The 18,365-nt window shown below is 40.6% G+C and overlaps 1 protein-coding gene across 1 annotated transcript; it reads left to right on the forward strand.

Moving 5' to 3' along the window:
• The first annotated feature begins 3,146 nt into the window (after window positions 1-3,146).
• LOC120543049 (C-X-C motif chemokine 11-like) lies at window positions 3,147-11,716 on the forward strand. Its single transcript, XM_039775881.1, has 4 exons — window positions 3,147-3,281; window positions 7,383-7,503; window positions 8,099-8,170; window positions 11,167-11,716. Exons 1-4 carry the CDS (start codon window positions 3,215-3,217, stop codon window positions 11,177-11,179), a joined length of 273 nt encoding a protein of 90 aa, XP_039631815.1. The 5' UTR covers window positions 3,147-3,214; the 3' UTR covers window positions 11,180-11,716.
• Window positions 11,717-18,365: the final 6,649 nt, after the last annotated feature.

Here is an 18,365-nt window from a genome sequence, read left to right on the forward strand (position 1 = left end):
TATAGCACATAATTTTCGTGTCATATAATAATTTATATCTATAGATCGGTGTGTCATAAATAAAAGCGAAACAAACATATTGCATTTTGCTTAGTGCAGTGATTTCTAACCTTTTTTTAAGTCACGGACCCTTCCCCAGATATACTCACATAAACACAATTTTGCATGCAATGGATATAATGTACTTTATTTATCAAGATTTGATTTTTCACATACATATACGACACACACAAAGTATTATTAAACTTTAAAATAAACAATCTCAAAAAAAACTCTCCTTTTTTATGCAAAAAGTAACAGCCACTCATTATAATTATGAACTAAATTAAAACAGATCTACTACTATTACTACTACTACATTACATCTACCCTAAATCAACAGTACCAGGCTGTATAGTGAATGTAAATGTTATACTGTATATTGAGTTTTATCTCATCCTCACGGACCCCCAAAACCCATCCATGGACCTCCCTAGGCATCCATGGACCTCAGGTTAACAACCCCTGGCTTAGTGGCTGCATTTTTAATTCAAGACCACGCATTAATCAAACCAAATGTATTAGGGTTAGGGTTAGGGTTAGGGTATTGCGATCAAACGACCAATCAGCAACAGCAACATCCGATCTGCTCAGGTTCCTGTAAAGACCTCCAAACTCCTTGGACGGCACTTCATCTCACAACAAGATAACGAGCCAAATATACTGCTGAGGCGACACAAAGCTAAAAATTCTGGTATGGTTAAGCGAGTCACGTGATTTCTATCCAACTGAGCAAGCAGGCCTTCCATATGCTGAAGCGAAACCTTAAGGGGACAAGCCCCCCCAAAACAAGCAGAAGCTGAAGATGGTCGCATTTAGAGGCTTGACAGAGCATCACCAGAGAAGACCCTCAGCACCTGCCGATGTTTCTGAATCGCAGACGTCAAGCAGTCATTGCATGTGAGGGATATGTGACAAAGTCCTTAATATAATGACTTTAATAGAGCTGTCAGATAATATGGGTCCCTGAAAAGGGACTGGGGACCCTGCAGAAAAAGTGATTCAGGGTCGGTGCCCATCTCTAGTGCCCCCATGACCATGTAACAGGGTTAAGGAGGTTACGCAAACTGATGGATGGTTATCAGTTGATCACGGGGACGTGCGGTCAGGGGAGGTAAGTGAGGCTGTCACCATGAAAAGTAAAAAAAAAAACTAATAATGATAACATAAAATAAATATGTTCACTGTTCTGTGCTATAAATGTGTTTTCTGTATGAGTCCAATAATTGTGATCATTTTTATAGTCAAAATCGCTTAATTTGCGCATTTCCTGTTCAAATACGGGGGAGAAACAAGAGGTGCAGCAGTGACGAGCCTCACCTCACCTCGGGCTGCACTCTCCTCACACACCGAGGTGATGCCTGTAATTGGCGCGTGCCTGTCACTGTCTCTCTGTAAGTCGCCAATCTAAAGTTTGCAGACACGTTTATTATACACACTGACTTTCTAATATCTTTAATGAATGTGTTTGACAGATTTAATCTTGCTGATCGGACAGATAACTGCAGTGAGAAGGCACGAGGTGAGGCAGACAGTACCGTGCCTCCCTGAAGGGGGCGCATGTGAGCCCAACAGGTGCTCGTTGCTGCTGTTCTTCCACGCAGAGACACCAATAAGTTAGCGAGATCAGAAAGTCAAGTGCACTGCAGCGGTCCGTTTATTTCTATTTTTTGTTCCCACTGACTGCCAAAATGGAAGATTAAGATTTTTAAAACTGAAGGAAAATGAGGAGGGACTTTTACAAGAAACGGAGTGACGGAGATTTTCGTGGAGAAGGACAGGCGCATGGACTTCATTCACAAATAAAGGTAAGAGCGTTTTCTATCTTATAAAAAAATGGGATCAGACCAAGAAAAAAACAATCCAATATTTAAAAACTAAGTTTTGACCTTAAATTAAATATTCTTTTATTTTTCTTGTTATCCTTTTGTTGAACAGTCTGTAATAAAACTGATTAAAGCATCAGAATTAAAAGCTTTTCGAAACAACTAAATATTTCAACTAAGGTTAAAACTGAAATCCATTTTTTTTTGTACACCACTCTATACTTTCATTTGTAGTTAGTGAGTGTGAATTGTGGAATTGTGACGGTGAGTTTAGAACACATGGAGGGCGAGGAGTAAATGCGCCTTCTCTCCGATATAAACGTAACGTTCTTTCTAAATATGCGCCTTACCTGTGTGTGTGTAAAGAATGCTGATGAGATATGAAACATAACCAGAAGTCAATGTGCACGTTGCAAACTAAATAGTGAATATGCTACTCTTTTGGGTTCATATATTTGTAAATCTCACTCAGCCATGAACCTCACCACACGTCACTGGTTGATCAGCCATTATGTTATACAACCTCGCCTATCCAGGTCATATTCTCAGTAGCATTAGGTGGACAGGTGGGTGCCAGCCTCGACATCGCATGCCAATCCATTGCAGGCCATTACTGAAACTCCTTGTCCATCCATCCATCCATTATCCAACCTGCTATATTCTAACTAGAGGGTCACGGGGACCTGCCAGAGCCAATCCCAGCCAACAAAGGGCACAAGGCAGGAAACAAACCCCGGGCAGGGCGCCAGCCCACCGCAGCTCCTTAATTTGTGAGTTAAATAAATTCTACTGCCCTCAGAGTCAGCCGGACGACTTCAAACTCATTGCACCCTAAGCTCTGAGACAATGCTGTACATTCACAAATAGAGCTGGGCATTTAGGTTGGCATTGAGTGTGACCCCCAGGAGTGCCCAGATTGCCACCTGGACTCTGGTGAGCCACTGGTTAGGATGTAATAGTTCAACTAAAACAGATAAATGGAAGCTTCCCAGTGTGCTCAAACACAAAGATGGAGAAACGTGTTAGTGAACAAAGGGGCTGCAGTTTGTCAAGTAAAACATCAAAGTCCTCCAACCTGCCCAGTGATGCTATTTTTGGCAATTTGTAAAGACCGGGCAAGAAAAACCTAAACAAATAATACAAAATAAACAAGCAGCCTTTCATCCTCCGCATGTTCACTGTTCAAATTCCATTACTAATCAGAAACTTGCTCTTTGTGTTAAAAAAAAAAAAAATCCCCTTTCTTTGTGGCCCCCTGGTAGACTCGGATATAAATAAAGAGAAGACAATCCGGCACGTTTACTGTCGACCTTCTGTATCGGAGGAAGTGGTTGGTGACAAGTAGCGAGATGCTGAGCAAAGGGACGAATCTGCTGATGGCTGTGGCTGTGCTCTGCATGACGGCGAGCGCGAAAGGTGAGCTGGGCAACGCGCGGGCACTGGGAGTCAAAAGGGGGCTTGAACGGGCACAGAATAAATCAAAAACACCGCCACTTTATGTGAAGCTTTACTTGCAGTTCCCAGTGAGTATTAAGCAGATCACGCAGGAAGAATCAAGACTTGAAGTTTAGCAGAAATTTTAGAAATATTACAATCACGAATATGGATAATGAGGAAAACATCAAAAGAACAAAATCCGGTTTGATAAAATGTGCAACATGAACCTCAGCCAGTGACTGCCTTACACGTCGTCCTCCACTGTTTGATATTTCTTAAGTCGATGTCCTCTGTCCGGTCTGTACTGACTTGGATCTTTAATCCTGAAATCGAAATGTTTCTTTGGCATAAATGTGCAATAAGTAGGGCTAAATGAAACATTGATGGACTCCTAGCTAAAGGGGCACACAAACACACACAGACTAAGAGATGCTTATTAGAAACTTCCATTACACATATTGGACCAGGATGAAGAAGAGGGGAGGATAATTAAAGTACCCATTTAACACTCATTTTAAAAATACTGCAGTTATGGAAGTGGATAAAGGTGAATACATAAACAGCGCAAAATCTAATTTAACTTATAGATGTTTGATCAATGTGGAATATGAATTACGTTAAATTTAATACCTTATCATCGTCCTCTTCCTATCTTTTTTTTTTTCCAAACTGTCTGTTTTGCCTCATTCAGAAATCTGAAATAAAATAAAACCAGATTAAACAGTCTAAATAGTCACACATAGCCACCATAATAAAAGGATAAGTGTCAGTGCAACTGTGTGTCCTTCCAGGTTGCTATGTCTCTATCATTCCAACAGGTGGCACATCACAAATAAGTAATACAATGCATATTGTTTGTCATGCATTTGTCATTCCAACAGATGGAATGTCACAAATGTTTGTAGTAATGAAATGCATAGCATTTGTCATTCCAACAGGGGGCATGCCACAAATATTTGTAGTAATAAAATTAATAGCATTTGTCATTCCAACAGATGGCACATCAAAAATATTTGTAGTAATAAAATGCATCGTTTTTTTCATTCCAACAGGTGGCATGTCGCAAATATTTGTAGTAATAAAATACATAAAATTTGACACTCATTTGTCATTCCAACAGATGGCACGTCACAAATATTTGTAGTAATAAAATGCATAGAATTTGTCATTCCAACAGATGGCTAATCATAAACATTAGCACTGCATTTGCAAATCCCATTCCAAACGACAAATAACAGACATATGCATCGCATGGCGCACTGCAAAAATTAATGCTGACGTCTTGGATTTCAACCTGTCTTAGATGGGTAGCCCAGCTAGACCACCTTAATAAAAAGAACATGTGTTTGTGTCTCTGTGTATCTGTGTGTCCGTCCTGCAGCTATGTCTCAGTTATATGCAGTTGAATGACAAATGTACTGTATTTCCTTATCACATGCATTACAGAATACTCGTAGATTCCAACAGCTAGTGTACTGCAAACGTTAACAGTGAGTTGGCGGAGGTCTATGTAAGTTACTGTCTTAGACGGGTAGAACTTGTAATTTCAACTATTCCTCTGGCCGCTCACCTGCCTGTCACGATGTCACCTTTGTATTATCATTATTATTATTATTATTAATATTACTGTTTCCTTGCGGTCGAGCTCTTATTGCTCTCTCTCTATCGCACTCTCAGAATGACTTGCAGTGCGCCCACAACATGCCACAGCCTTTGAAGAAGCTCTAAATAAACGAGTAGCACGTGTCAAAGTGTGTTTAGATGGTTCAGACCTCCTTTAGCAGGCCTTGTCTTGTATTCCTGTGCGCTTGGCATTTCTAGCGTTGTATGATTCGTTACTGTATGTGTATACTCAGTGCACTTTGAGAATATTTCTGCTCGAGTATAAAATTCCCCGTCTACTTTCACTTTAACTTCATAGCATTTTCAAACATAAATGACTACTTCTACTCCTGACACATTTGTTACTGCAATAAAAAGCAGAAAACAAAGGGGCTACTCAACTATGCAGAACTTTGCTCAGTCAGTTATGAGAAATACCGACGTCTGCTTCACCACCATTTTTCTAGCTTGTATGTTATAATGGAAATGGTACAACGGAGGTCACTCAGAAAGCTGCTGACTATCCTCGACACAGGGCCATCTTAATGTATGGGCACAATGGGCACTGGCCGGGGGCTCCAGGAACGTAGGGGCCTACAATGTTGCTGATGCCAATGTATGTTTCTGTTTTGTCTAGAAAATAGGGGCACCAGCGCACCACTTTGTCCAGGGACCTTTGCCACTGTAAAGACAGTCCTGTGCAGGACGATGACAGCCACCCCTCAGGATTGCATTTAGTAACAGATTGAGACAACCGTGTTGCCCCGAGGATAAATTAAGGTCAAATTAGGGTCGTTCCTACCCTCAACTATCAGGCTCAATAATGAGCCACCCCTCGGCCGAGGTAGTGCTGTGCCCCCTGTGTTCTGCCACCTACTGAGGTGGTCAAGCAGACATCTTAAGAGACAATGACGCCATGTGCAGGATACTGTGCCAGTGACATCTGCTACTGTGAAAATGTTATTTAGAAGTATGTTCAATTCGAATCACTTTAAACTTGGGAAATACACTTTTTTAATCTACATACTGTACATATAATTCATACTACACAGTATGTGGATTTGTACCTTGTTAGCATACTTACGACTATTATTATTTTTGTATTATGGATATTTGTACCTTTTTTGTCTGCTGCTGAAACCCTGCAAAATCCTTTAGGATTAATAACATATCTATCTATCTATCTATCTATTATATAGTACCTAATAATAATACTTTACATTTATATAGTGCTTTTTCTCACTACTCAGAGTGCTCCTATTATGCCTTTCCTATCTATTGTGTAGTGCTTTTCATATCTATCGATTATATACTACCTTTCTGATCTATTTATCTATAATAATAATAATAATAATAATAATCCATCCATCCATCCATCCATTATCCAACCCGTTTTATCCTAACTACAGGATCATGGGAGTCTACTGGAGCCAATCCCAGTTAACACAGTAATACTTTAATTTACATAGTGCCTTTTCTCATTACTCAAAGTGCTCCTATAGTGCCTGTATATCAATCTTTGTATTTTACAGGGTCTTCTGTATCTATCTATCTATCTATCTATCTATTATATAGTGCCTTCCACATCTACCTACTGTATAATGCTTTTCATATCTATCGAATATATAGTGTCTTTCTGATCTATCTATAATAATAATAATCATAAAAATAATAATAAAATAATAGAATACTATTAATATTATTATTAATAATAATATTTTACATTTACATAGTGCCTTTTCTCATTGCTCAAAGTTCTCTTATAGTGCCTTTCCTATCTATTGTATAGTGCTTTTCATATCTATCAATTATATAGAGATTTTCTGAAAGATTTATCTATAATAATAATAATAATAATACTTTAATTTACATAGTTTTTTCTCATTACTCAAAGTGCTCCTATAAGTGCCTATCTATCAATCTTTGTATTTTATAGTGTCTTCTGTATCTGTCTGTCTGTCTGTTTTATATAGTGCCTATCTATCTATTGTATATCCATCCATCCAGTATTCAGCCCGCTATATGCTAACTACAGGGTCACGGGGGTCTGCTGGAGCCAATTCCAGCCAACACAGGGCACAAGGCAGGAACAAATCCCCGGCAGGGTGCCAGCCCACCACAGGGCACACACACCCACACCAAACACACACACACTAGGGACAATTTAGGATCGCCAATCCACCTAACCTGCATGTCTTTGGACTGTGGGAGGAAACCCACACAGACACGGGGAGAACATGCAAACTCCACACAGGGAGGACCTGGGAAGTGAACCTGGGTCTCCTAACTGTGAGGTAGCAGTTCTACCACTGCGCCACCGTGCCACCCAAAACTGATATTTATTATTATTATTATTATTATTATTATTATTATTATTATTAATTTCAGGGCTTAGCCCTGGTTCTAAGTGCAGAACAAAGGAAGAACTTCTGCCAAGTTAAAAGAGGTCTGTTTTTCATCTGATTTCTCTCTTCACAGACATTACACACCGCAGTCGCTGTTTGTGCATTGATGTGTCAGACAAACTTGTGGCACCGAAGGAGATTAAAGCCATCGAAATCCTGCCACCATCCAGCACCTGTGACAACGTTGAAATGATGTGAGCACCAGGAAGTCTTTTTTTTTTTTCCTACTTCACACTTCTTAAACTTTTTGTGGTAAATATCTTGTAAAGTTAATATGAGGGATAAGACCGTAAACTTGTCCCGGTCATATTAAAACAAAGAGTGTGAGCAGCTGAGACGGGCACACAGAGTCAGTAGCGATTGTTTGCCAAGCACATCAGAATGTAAGCCTGGTTAGTGCTGAACAAAATGTTTTTCCAGCTTTGTCTTCGCTACCATCTGACCTTAGAATGGAGTATTGAAACCTGGTGCTATTCTGTCTCAATATGGCTGACTAGATACAGGAGAGCAGGAGGGAGAGAGAAAGAGAGAGAGGAGAAAACAAAAGAAAAGAAAAGAAAAGAAAAGAAAAGCAGGGTCCCGAATCTGAGCAGCCCAAATGTCTTCAGTTGGGTTGTTTGACCCAAATGACAACACCCACCCTGTCTGCCCTCTAGTTATTCGCATTTGTCACCCTGTACATTTTGTGATATCAGTAAGGAGCTTTGAAAGGCGCTATAATAAAGATTTATCAGTTGAAATGCCTGCCAGCAGACCCTCACTTCAATGTGTGCCATTGTTCTGTTGCAGTGTCCGCTTGAAAAACGAAAAGAGCTACTGCCTGGATCCGAAATTCAAGAGGCTAATTTTAAAACTGAAAAAGTAAGTAACTGTCTGTCTGTCCTTTAATTGTAACTAAGTGCTCACAAGTTGCGTTGTCATGGCTGATACTATGGGGTGCTGGTGGCACAGAAAGGATAACACTTCATGAGCAGATTAATAGGGAAACAAAGGTATTGAATATACAGACCACAGGGACACACTGAATATAATAATAAATAATAATAATAATACAATTTATTTATATAGTGTCTTTCCTATTCTCATTAATTGAACTTCAAGGCACAAATTAATTGGAATAAATGATTTCTCTCCGTCTGTTAATCCAGCGTTTCTCAACCTTTACGTATTTGCAACCCGAGTTTTCATAAGAGTTTTAATCGCCCCCAACGTTTTTTGAAAGGAGCCCACTAATATCAATTTGTTCTTTTTTAATTAATGATATATCATAGATGCATATTTTATTATACCTACTTAACTTTTACTGACATTTATCTAACTCTATACTGTATTTATTTTTCTAGTATTAGAATGTAGTTTAAGTTAATTTGTTTTAGTTTCAATTGATGTATTTTTCATATTTTCGATTTTTGTTTTATTTTTTTCACATCTTCGCGCCCCCCTTTTTGTTACTTTGCGCCTCCTTAGGGGGGCCCGCCCCACAGGTTAAGAACCACTGTGTTAAACAAATAAAACAATCATGGTGCAAACTTCAGCATCCATATCTATCTATCTATCTATTATATAGTGCCTTTCATATCTATCTGTTGTGACAGGCGGCTGGCGTCCATGCCCAGTCGGGACGCCCCTGCACACTGTATTCAGCCCTGGACAGTGCAATACCTCCCCCTGGACACTAGATGGCCGCCCCCTGGGCTGGTGTAGTGCCTCAGTTTCCCACAGGACTCCCTGGGAGCTGGAGTTGGGGGCAGCCCTGTTGGGTCCCGCAGGTACCGCCAGGGGGTGCTGTGTTTGGGACTCCTGAGCCCGTGTGGGCAACAGATTGATCACACCTGGAAGTGCCGCCGGATCTTGGTGATCAAACACGTGGAGCACTTCCAGGTGACCTATAAAAGGAAGCCAGCAACCACCACTCATCGGCCAGAGTCGGGAGGAGGAGGACAAGGTTGCGAGGGATGAGTGGTGGTGCCAAGGAAGAGAAGAGAAGAGTGCTTGTGCTGTAATGGTGTTTGGGACTGTGTTGTGGCTGGGGGGAGTATGGGGAAGACGTGCCCTCCAGTGGAAGAGTAATAAAAGTCTTTTCTTTTACATGTGCCTCCCGTGTCCAATCTGTGTCGGGTCTGGCATTATATAGCGCCTTATAACACTATCTATCTATCAATTATATAGTGCCTTTCATATCTATCTATTATATAGTGCCTTTCATACCTATCTATCTATCTATCAATTATATAGTGCCTTTCATATCTATCTATTATATAGTGCCTTTCATACCTATCTATCTACCTATCTATTATATAGTGCCTTTCACATCTATCTATCTATCTATCTATCTATTATATAGTGCCTTTCACATCTATCTATCTATCTATCTATCTATCGTCGTGGTGAAAAATCGTCACCAGAAGGCTTTTTACCTGAAAATGAAGGCTATTAGGACTAAGGATAGGCAAACAGAGTTTTAAGCTTTATTTCAGTAAAACAACAATAATAATAACACGGACTCAACCCAATACAGCCAAATTGATCTTTGCCCCGAACAGTCCAGCAATCGAAGTTTATATAATCATTTCTTATCACTCCGACCTCGCTCAATTAGCTCATTTGCTGTTGTTCTCTGACTCCCTTCTGCACCTGGCCAGCCAATACCTCGGGTTCTTATGGGAACCATCATTATCTCCTGACTTTCTCTGCAGCTGGCCTCTGTTATTTTCACTGTCTATTGTCCATTTTTAGTTTCTATCTTTGCTTATTTCTTTCACTGGCCAAGACCAATACAGATGTTCTTCTTCTATTTATGGGCTTTCCTCTCGTCACTTCCTCTTTCTCGGACTTTTAAGCTGGTTTGTCTGATGCCCAAAGCTAAGCTTTAATTGAAAAGAAATATGGCATATGCCTTTATTTAATCATTTGCTTGGCATGCTTCATTTACATATAATTTCTGCAATAAGGTTAAATGCTAGTATAATTTTCTAAACTTATTTATGCTAGAATATATTTTGTTATTTTCCATACATTACATCATCTCTGACCTTGGCAGCAAAGCCTTTTTTGCCATCTTTGCTGATTCTCTATTGCAGCTGGCTTCTTGCATGCCTACTAGGGCTTATTTTTTACTGACATCGTTTCTCAGCTGACTTAAAACAACAGTTGTACATGACACTTCTTCTGTCCTGATAGTTTCTACACGTCATCCTGTCTTCTCTTTCCCACACTAGCAATTCTGCTTCAAGCTTAAAAAAATAATGTAACATGACTGATTTTTTATTTAACTATTTTCTTGACATATCTTATTTGGTTGACATTCTATTTTATGCTAAATCTAATGTTTCAGAAGCTGTTAATTACTTTTATGGCTATTTATGCTAATATGCTAATATATCATTTTTTTTCTTCCATACTATCTATCTAATCGTGCCTACAATACTATATCTATCTATCATATAGTGCCTTTCATATCTACCTATTATATAGTGCCTTTCATATCTATCTATCTATCTAATCCTGCCTACTATACTATATCTATTTATCTATCATATAGTGCCTTTCATATCTATCTATTATATAGTGCCTATCATATCTACCTATCTATTATATAGTGCCTTTCATATCTATCTATTATATGGTTCCTTTCATATCTGTCTATCTATTATATAGTGCCTTTCATATCTATCTATCTATCTAACCCTGCCTACTATACTATATCTATTTATCTATCATATAGTGCCTTTCATATCTACCTATCTATTATATAGTGCCTTTCATTTCTATCTATTAATTATATATTGCCTTTCATATCTATCTGTCTATCTATTTATAGATGATTTTTTCTTTTATCTGTCTCTTTTCTTTTCTAGGAGAAGAACCTGAAGGAAGCAGCCAAAGTACAATGAACCCCGTGGGGGTCTCTGCTTATTATGAATGTATAAAACATGCTCAGAATATTAGAACACTGCTGGACAAGAATTCATGAATGAAAAGCTTTGTATTCTATCAATTATCTTCAAAATCTGCTAAAATATGTGTACCATTTTGGAGCAGAGGAGGATGATGGGAAGCTTTACGTTCAGCTCATTATGAATGTCTTAAATATGCTAATCATATACACACCCCTTGATGCAAGGGGGTCTGTAGGTGTTGAGCTGGAAGCTTTTAATCTTTAATTATTAAGCTCTTTCACAAATGCATACTAACTTTGGACTTGTAAAATTAATGGTGAATAAAGGTGGGTCACCACATTCCAGAAAACTTGACCCGATGATTACCTCAGTTGAGATCGCCTCTGATTCTTAGGAGTCAACCATCCTGCTGTTTTTCATTTTTGTATTCTGTAGTTTTCTTTATGTCTCAAATGAACCATTTGGATTGGATACTGACAATTTCCTGCTTTCTTATATACATTTTTTTGACCTAAAACAATTGTTCTGGCACCATCAGTTCATTTCTAATCGTTTGGCAAATTCTTCTGGTTGTACACGAAGAGTTAATGCTGCAGCTCCTCCTCTTCCTCCTGCTGCTGCCGCATGTGACAGGAAGTAGGAGGAGCAGGAAGTGAGTGCAGTAGGAGCAGCAGCAGGAAGCATGGTGTTCTTGTTCCCTCCTGTCACTACCCGATCTGCACTGCCTGCCCAATCTGTGCCCGCATGCATATTGAAAGCCGATTTAATTGCACACTTTACGGAGCTGCTCAGGTAGTGACAGTCATCAGAAGTCATTTTTAGAGAGCAGAGAGGGCGTGCGCAATGCAAATCAAATGGGGACCCGTCCTAAAATAAAATAAAATAAATCAAATAAAGCAGCGTCATAACAGTTCTGGGCATGTTGTTAATTTATTTGTTCTAATGTTCTAAAGTACAGAAGATGTAAAAAAAAAAGTGGGGGAGATGGGGTAGTTTTACATTTGGCTTAGTATAAAAATCTAATAATATTCTTCACAGATAACACAATAGAGGTTTTCCCTCCACAGGAACTTTGTCATCAGGAACTAATGACTAATTAATATAACTATAATATAGTGCCTTTCATATCTACCTATAATATAGTGCCTTTCATCTATCTATGCATCCATTATATAGTGCCTTTCACATCTATCTATCCATTATATAGTGCCTCTCATATCAATCTATCTATATTGTGAATTGTAGGGAGCGCCACTGAGCCCCCAGGCCCCAAACATAACGGGACTACCATAAGTCCCTGGTTCAAATAATAATTTGTTTTAATACCTTCACAAACACAGCACAAATGCAATTCCTCCTTTTCTTTCTCTTCTTTTCCTTCTTTTATTCCTCCAGCTACTCTCTCAGCTCCAAGTCACCTCGATGAGGTTGCGCCGATTCTTTATGACCTCGAGGGGTCCTATCCTGAAAGTACTCTGGGGGGGCACAACATTCAATTTGTCTACTAACAACAGAAAAGATAGAGTTATTACACCCTGGGCTTCACCACTCGTTTTTTAGGGTCAGTATCTCCAGCCATGCCACAGACTATAGCAGTCATGACACCTGATTTATTTTACCAGCGGTCTTGCCCTGCGTGTATGGAAGCAGGAGGGAAAGTGTGGCTCACCCATTTGCTCTGAGAATCATGGCATTGTCATCTTGCATTCCGGGCTCTTTAGAGAGGTAGGAACAGGATCACATGACACTACAAAAGATTTCTGCCAAACTGACAGCCAGGAAAATCTTGCCGACTGTGCCTCTGTGACCTGTAGGAAGCACCACTGAGCCCCCAAGCCCCAAACACAATGGCACTACCACAAGGCCCGAGGTCAAAAAATAATTTATTTTAACAAATACGTACACAGGTTATTCTCAAACACAGCATAAACACCATTACTCCTTCGCTTACTCTTACTTTCCTTCTTTTATTCCTCCACTCCACCCAAGTGAGTGTTGTCCAGCTCCTCTCCTGACTCCAACTTGCCTGGATGAGGTCGAGAGGCTTCTTTAATCTTAGACCCAGGAGTACTTCTGGTGTTACCGCACTACATGTAAGGAAGCACTTCCAGGTCAGGCAGAGGTTCCATAAAGTAGGGACGGTCTGTCCCCCTGGTGACACCCATGGAACATAGCAGGGCTGTATAACAGGACTGCAACTCTCAGTCTGCCTTGAGGGTATCCAATTAGGCACTGTAGCGCAGGAACACTGCCAACTGGCCCCCTGGCAGAGTAAGGACCCTTGATCCGTCCCAGCTGGAATGCTAGCCCATGCCTGGTGTCATAAACAAAATTATATATATTGTGACGCCAACCCCAACACCAACAGGCAGACAGTTTACTTACAGTGCACAAATCACCAATACACAACACAATCCACTCCCTTCTCTGTCGCCAGTCCATCCGCCTCCACTCCTCCTCAGGCTTTGTCCTCTTCCTCCCGACTCTGGCCATTGAGTGCTGGTGACTGGCTCCCTTTATAGGGCAACCACCTGTAAGGACTCCAGGTGCCTAGAGAGCTTATTCCGGCCACACTCTGGAAAGGTCCATGCGCCCCCTGGCAGCCTCCATGCTCATAACACGTGGCCCCACTGAAAACCAAGGGGGCTGCCCTCTATTGGCCCAGGTAAGAAACTGTCCCGACAATACTCCTTTCCTCGGTCCTTCCATACTTTGGGCATCCTGGCCAGGCAAGGGCTCTGGCCATCTGCCACGATAGATAGATAGATCGATAGATAGATAGATAGATAGATAGATAGATAGATAGATAGATAGATAGATAGAGTGAAAGGCACTGTATGATAGATAGATAGATAGATAGATAGATAGATAGATAGATAGATAGATAGATAGAATAGATAGATAGATAGAGTGAAAGGCACTATATAACTGATAGATAGATAGATAGATAGATAGATAGATAGATAGATAGATAGATAGATAGATAGATAGATAGATATAGAGTGAAAGGCACTATATAACTGATAGATAGATAGATAGATAGATAGATAGATAGATAGATAGATAGATAGATAATGGCATTGAATACATGATAGATGGGTATGAAAGGCACTAAATTACAGATAAGACAAAATGGCATTATGTTAACACACAAATAGAGAACGGTGTTATTTAAATAGCCCCACCATAACTGACGCTCCCTCGCAATGCAGGTCATGTGCCTCATTCAGGACTCCATGAGCAACACAAAGTCACACCAGTGGTACCCAAGGATTTTCCGGAGAGACACAGTACCAAAGGAGTCCAGTCTTGGTCTCAGGTCACTGGATAGCGTCCATGTCTCACAACCATATAGCAAGACAGGAAGCACCAGGACTCTAAAGACTTGGACCTTTGTCCTTTTGCAGAGATATCAGGCGCGCCACACACCCCTTTCTGGTGACCTCCTGACCACCCATGCTCTCCCAATCCGTCTACTAACTTCACAGGAAGAGTCACCAGAGACATGAATGTCACTACCAAGGCAAGTAAACCTCTTGATGAGGTCGGCACTCTCTCTGCAGACAGACACACTGCTGATGGTCGTGCCCAAGAGGTCATTAAAGACCTGGCTATTGGTTTTTAATCAGGAAACTCACAACCCCAGACACTCAAACCCCTCACTCAGTCTCTTGAGCGCCCCGATCAGAGCCTCCATTGACTCCAGGAAGATCACAGCATCGTCAGCAAAGTCAAGATCAGTGAATCTTTCTTCACCAACAGATGCCCCCCAGCCGCTGGACCCCATGACCAGGGGCCTCATGTATAACGCCGTGCGTAGAACTCGCACTATAACATGGCGTAAGCACAAAAGCCGAAATGTGCTTACGCACAGAAAAATCCAGATGCAGGAATCTGTGCGTACTCCAACTTCCACGTCCTTCCGCTATATAAATCCCGATCAGCGTGAAAACTAACGCTCGTGCACGCGCTTTATGTAACGGCCCAACTCCTCCCAGAATTACGCCTCTTTGAATATGCAAATCAATATAAATCGCCCTTAAGCTCAGCCTTCTGTGAAAAGACAATAGGAAAAGCACAGGGGAAAATATAACGATATCAGCGAATACCAAGTGGAGGCAAAGGAAAAATATACTATTTGTTTAATTAAACCGTGGTATAGTCAACAAAAGGAAGTTGATCGAGTGCCATAGCGTGTTGGAGAAACTTGAAAGCTCAAATATCAGTCGCCGTGAAAAGGCGAGCTGTAGCCTACCGTCTGAGTGTCATATGAAAGCTTTTTAGGGTACAGAGAAAAAAAAGGCACAGTCATCTTAAAATCGTTTAATTAACCAGTTTCTCAAATCACATCGTAATTAAAGTAGCACGTTAAATGCTTTGTTTTGTATTTGATCTTCTATGTGCCTATGTGTGGGAATCACTACTTGCTTTTAAACCGGCTCTCTTCCTCCAACTGGACACAGAGTCCATTACATTCGTGATATTACAGCTCTCTGAATAACTAAAATACTGAGATGTATACGTGGTATCATTAAGAGTTAAAGCACGTTATTAAACATGGGTTTTACAGCGCAGCGATTGTGCACGACCATCGGTGAAATTATTTATTGCAGCAGTACAATCAGGGGCGGCTCTAGGTTTGTGGTGGCACTGGGCAGAAAAAGAATCGGTGGCTCCTTCGCCCGCCAATGTCAGTGAGGTAGCTTATGCACGGCGGATGGCCACGTCCGTTATAGACACTGCATAGCCGCCTCGTGCTCATGACACAAGCATTTAACTTTTGTCGAAATTTGCCGCTGCATTTTAAGCTGTGTCGTTATTTTCTCTTTCTGTTTTATATTCAATATGTATTGGCGTAGCCGTCACTGCAGTCCTTGCTTTTCTTTCTCCAAGTAACCGATTGCCACACAATCAGCTCTGTAATAGAAGTTAAGCCATCTGTAAACTTAGAGCACTGATTCTTTAAAAAGTTTAAGGAACATTGAAATATTTTTGTAGTACATGTTTAATTATTCTATCCTTCACGCCAGTCCCTGTGAAGAATATAGATTATTTAAATAAAGTTAAAGTTTAACCTGTATAATATAATAAACATATTTTGCTGCATTTCATCTTAAAAATGATATCGTCATCATATGTAAATACGCGCTTTATAAAGTGGCTCAGGTTGTGCGATATTATAACTGTAGTGCAAGTTTACAGTGAGGTGATTGTACTTATAAGTCCTAACAGTTCTACAAGGTGCAATTGATTGAGTGCGTTTATAGTTCTTGGGATGAAACTGTTTCTGAACCGCGAGGTCCGTACAGGAAAGACTTTAAAACGTTTTGCCGTGGCTGAGGTAGCGTGTGCCTGATGCTGTATACCGATAATTCTCTTTCCGAACAACTGCTGCTGTGATTCACACTCAGATACAGTGATATAAATACTCCGAGTGGTACAGTGAGAGTAATATGGAAAAAGATGATCCGCTGTGGCAACTCGTAACGGGAGGAGCTGAAAGAAGAAGAAGAAGTGAGAGTAACAACGCTAAAGCAGTTCTGGTATTTGGAATACTATGGCTATTCCCTGGACCATTATATTGTTACAAGTTAATTACAATCAAATACGTTACACTAATAAACAATATGTGGTTAGTTTCAGTGTATTTATAAAGCCGCGTCAGGTAAATAAAGAGTAACCACACAGGAACAGTAGCATTGCTTTGATGCTGGGTGCCGCCAGTCTGCAAAACCGAGCGGAGAACTTGCGTACGACAAGGTATGAGGTACCGTGGAAAAGTGCGCGGCTTTACGCCAAGTGTAGGTTTTATACATCGCGATTTGAACGTGGAAAAGTTCTTACGCAACATTTCTGTGCGTACGCACTGTTTATACATGAGGCCCCAGGTCCGCCGCCAGGGGGGGATTTGGTACAAACGGGACTCTGGTCCGGGGTCCTAACGGAAGGGGGCCCCTTCACGCTTGATTTTTTTCATGCTGATGTTGTGCGCGTAGATATATATTAGGACACTTATTCAAGATACATGTAATAGAAAAGTTAAATCATTTAGCTTACAACAATACAAGTGAGTGTTTTAATAGCCGCACGCTCCACGCAAGTAGATATCGTGCTCGTGTCGTGTGAAGCACGCTTGTCAAAGGGGGCCGGCAGCGGCACGCTTCTCAAAGACAAAGGAGAGCCGACGCCGACGTCCTTGAGCTTGACGTTGAGTCGTATGTTTGTTGTACAGGGTTATACGTGGATAATGGATTGACTTCGCCGCTGTAATTGAATACTTCCGTTTCACACACACAGGCGCTGTTCTGTCTCAGACGACAGCGATATTGTTGTGCACTATGGTGGATGTTGACGTGTATGGTGTAGCAGAAGTCCGTCTCCGTAGTTTGATCATTCATTCGCTTGGCTGTTTATTGTTACTTTTAAAGCAGTGACGAGTGTGCGTTGGTTTTGCGTGTATCACTAAAGATTCTGGATCACCCGGATTTTTTGAAAACTTTGAAGTTTGATACAGCAAGGTTAGTTGAGCTAACATCTTTTTAAAATAAATTGTTATTTATCCCCACGTTTGAATAATAAAGTTATCATTATTTGCCAAACAGATCAAATAGAACATACAATGAATCGACACAAGTCTGGCTCTCAAAAGCGACGGGAAAAAAAAAAAAACAGAGGGAGAAATGGGAAAAAGAATTGAAAAGCAAAAATGGAATTGCCCAATTCTTTAAACACAGTGATGCTCCTAAACCTAATACCTCTGCTGAACCTGACGATGTTTCCTTTCCTATCAACATCCCGCCAGGAATTGCCACGTGAAGATTTGCGGCCCGCAGATGAAGAACACGGTTGTGCAAATATCAGATCTGGAAATGAAACATCTTCAACTCCAACTGAGGTCGAGACAATAGGACTAGCAGCGGGGCTATAGGACTAGGAGAGGTAAATGATAATGTTGATAATTTTGCCGAACATGAAAACGAATTTCGCAACTGCGGCGATCCTGGGCGATGGTCAGAACACTTGCAAGACCGGGACAGGCAGTGTATCGTTTTATGTAAGTTAAAAACTGAAAATCGGTTAATAGACATGATCAAAAACATGCCTTCAGATTACACTGGCAAAAGGTTTTCCAAAAGTCTGTTATCAAATCGTAACCT

Source organism: Polypterus senegalus, chromosome 13, assembly GCF_016835505.1.
Source record: "Polypterus senegalus isolate Bchr_013 chromosome 13, ASM1683550v1, whole genome shotgun sequence".
NCBI classification, from domain to species: Eukaryota; Metazoa; Chordata; class Cladistia; order Polypteriformes; family Polypteridae; genus Polypterus; species Polypterus senegalus.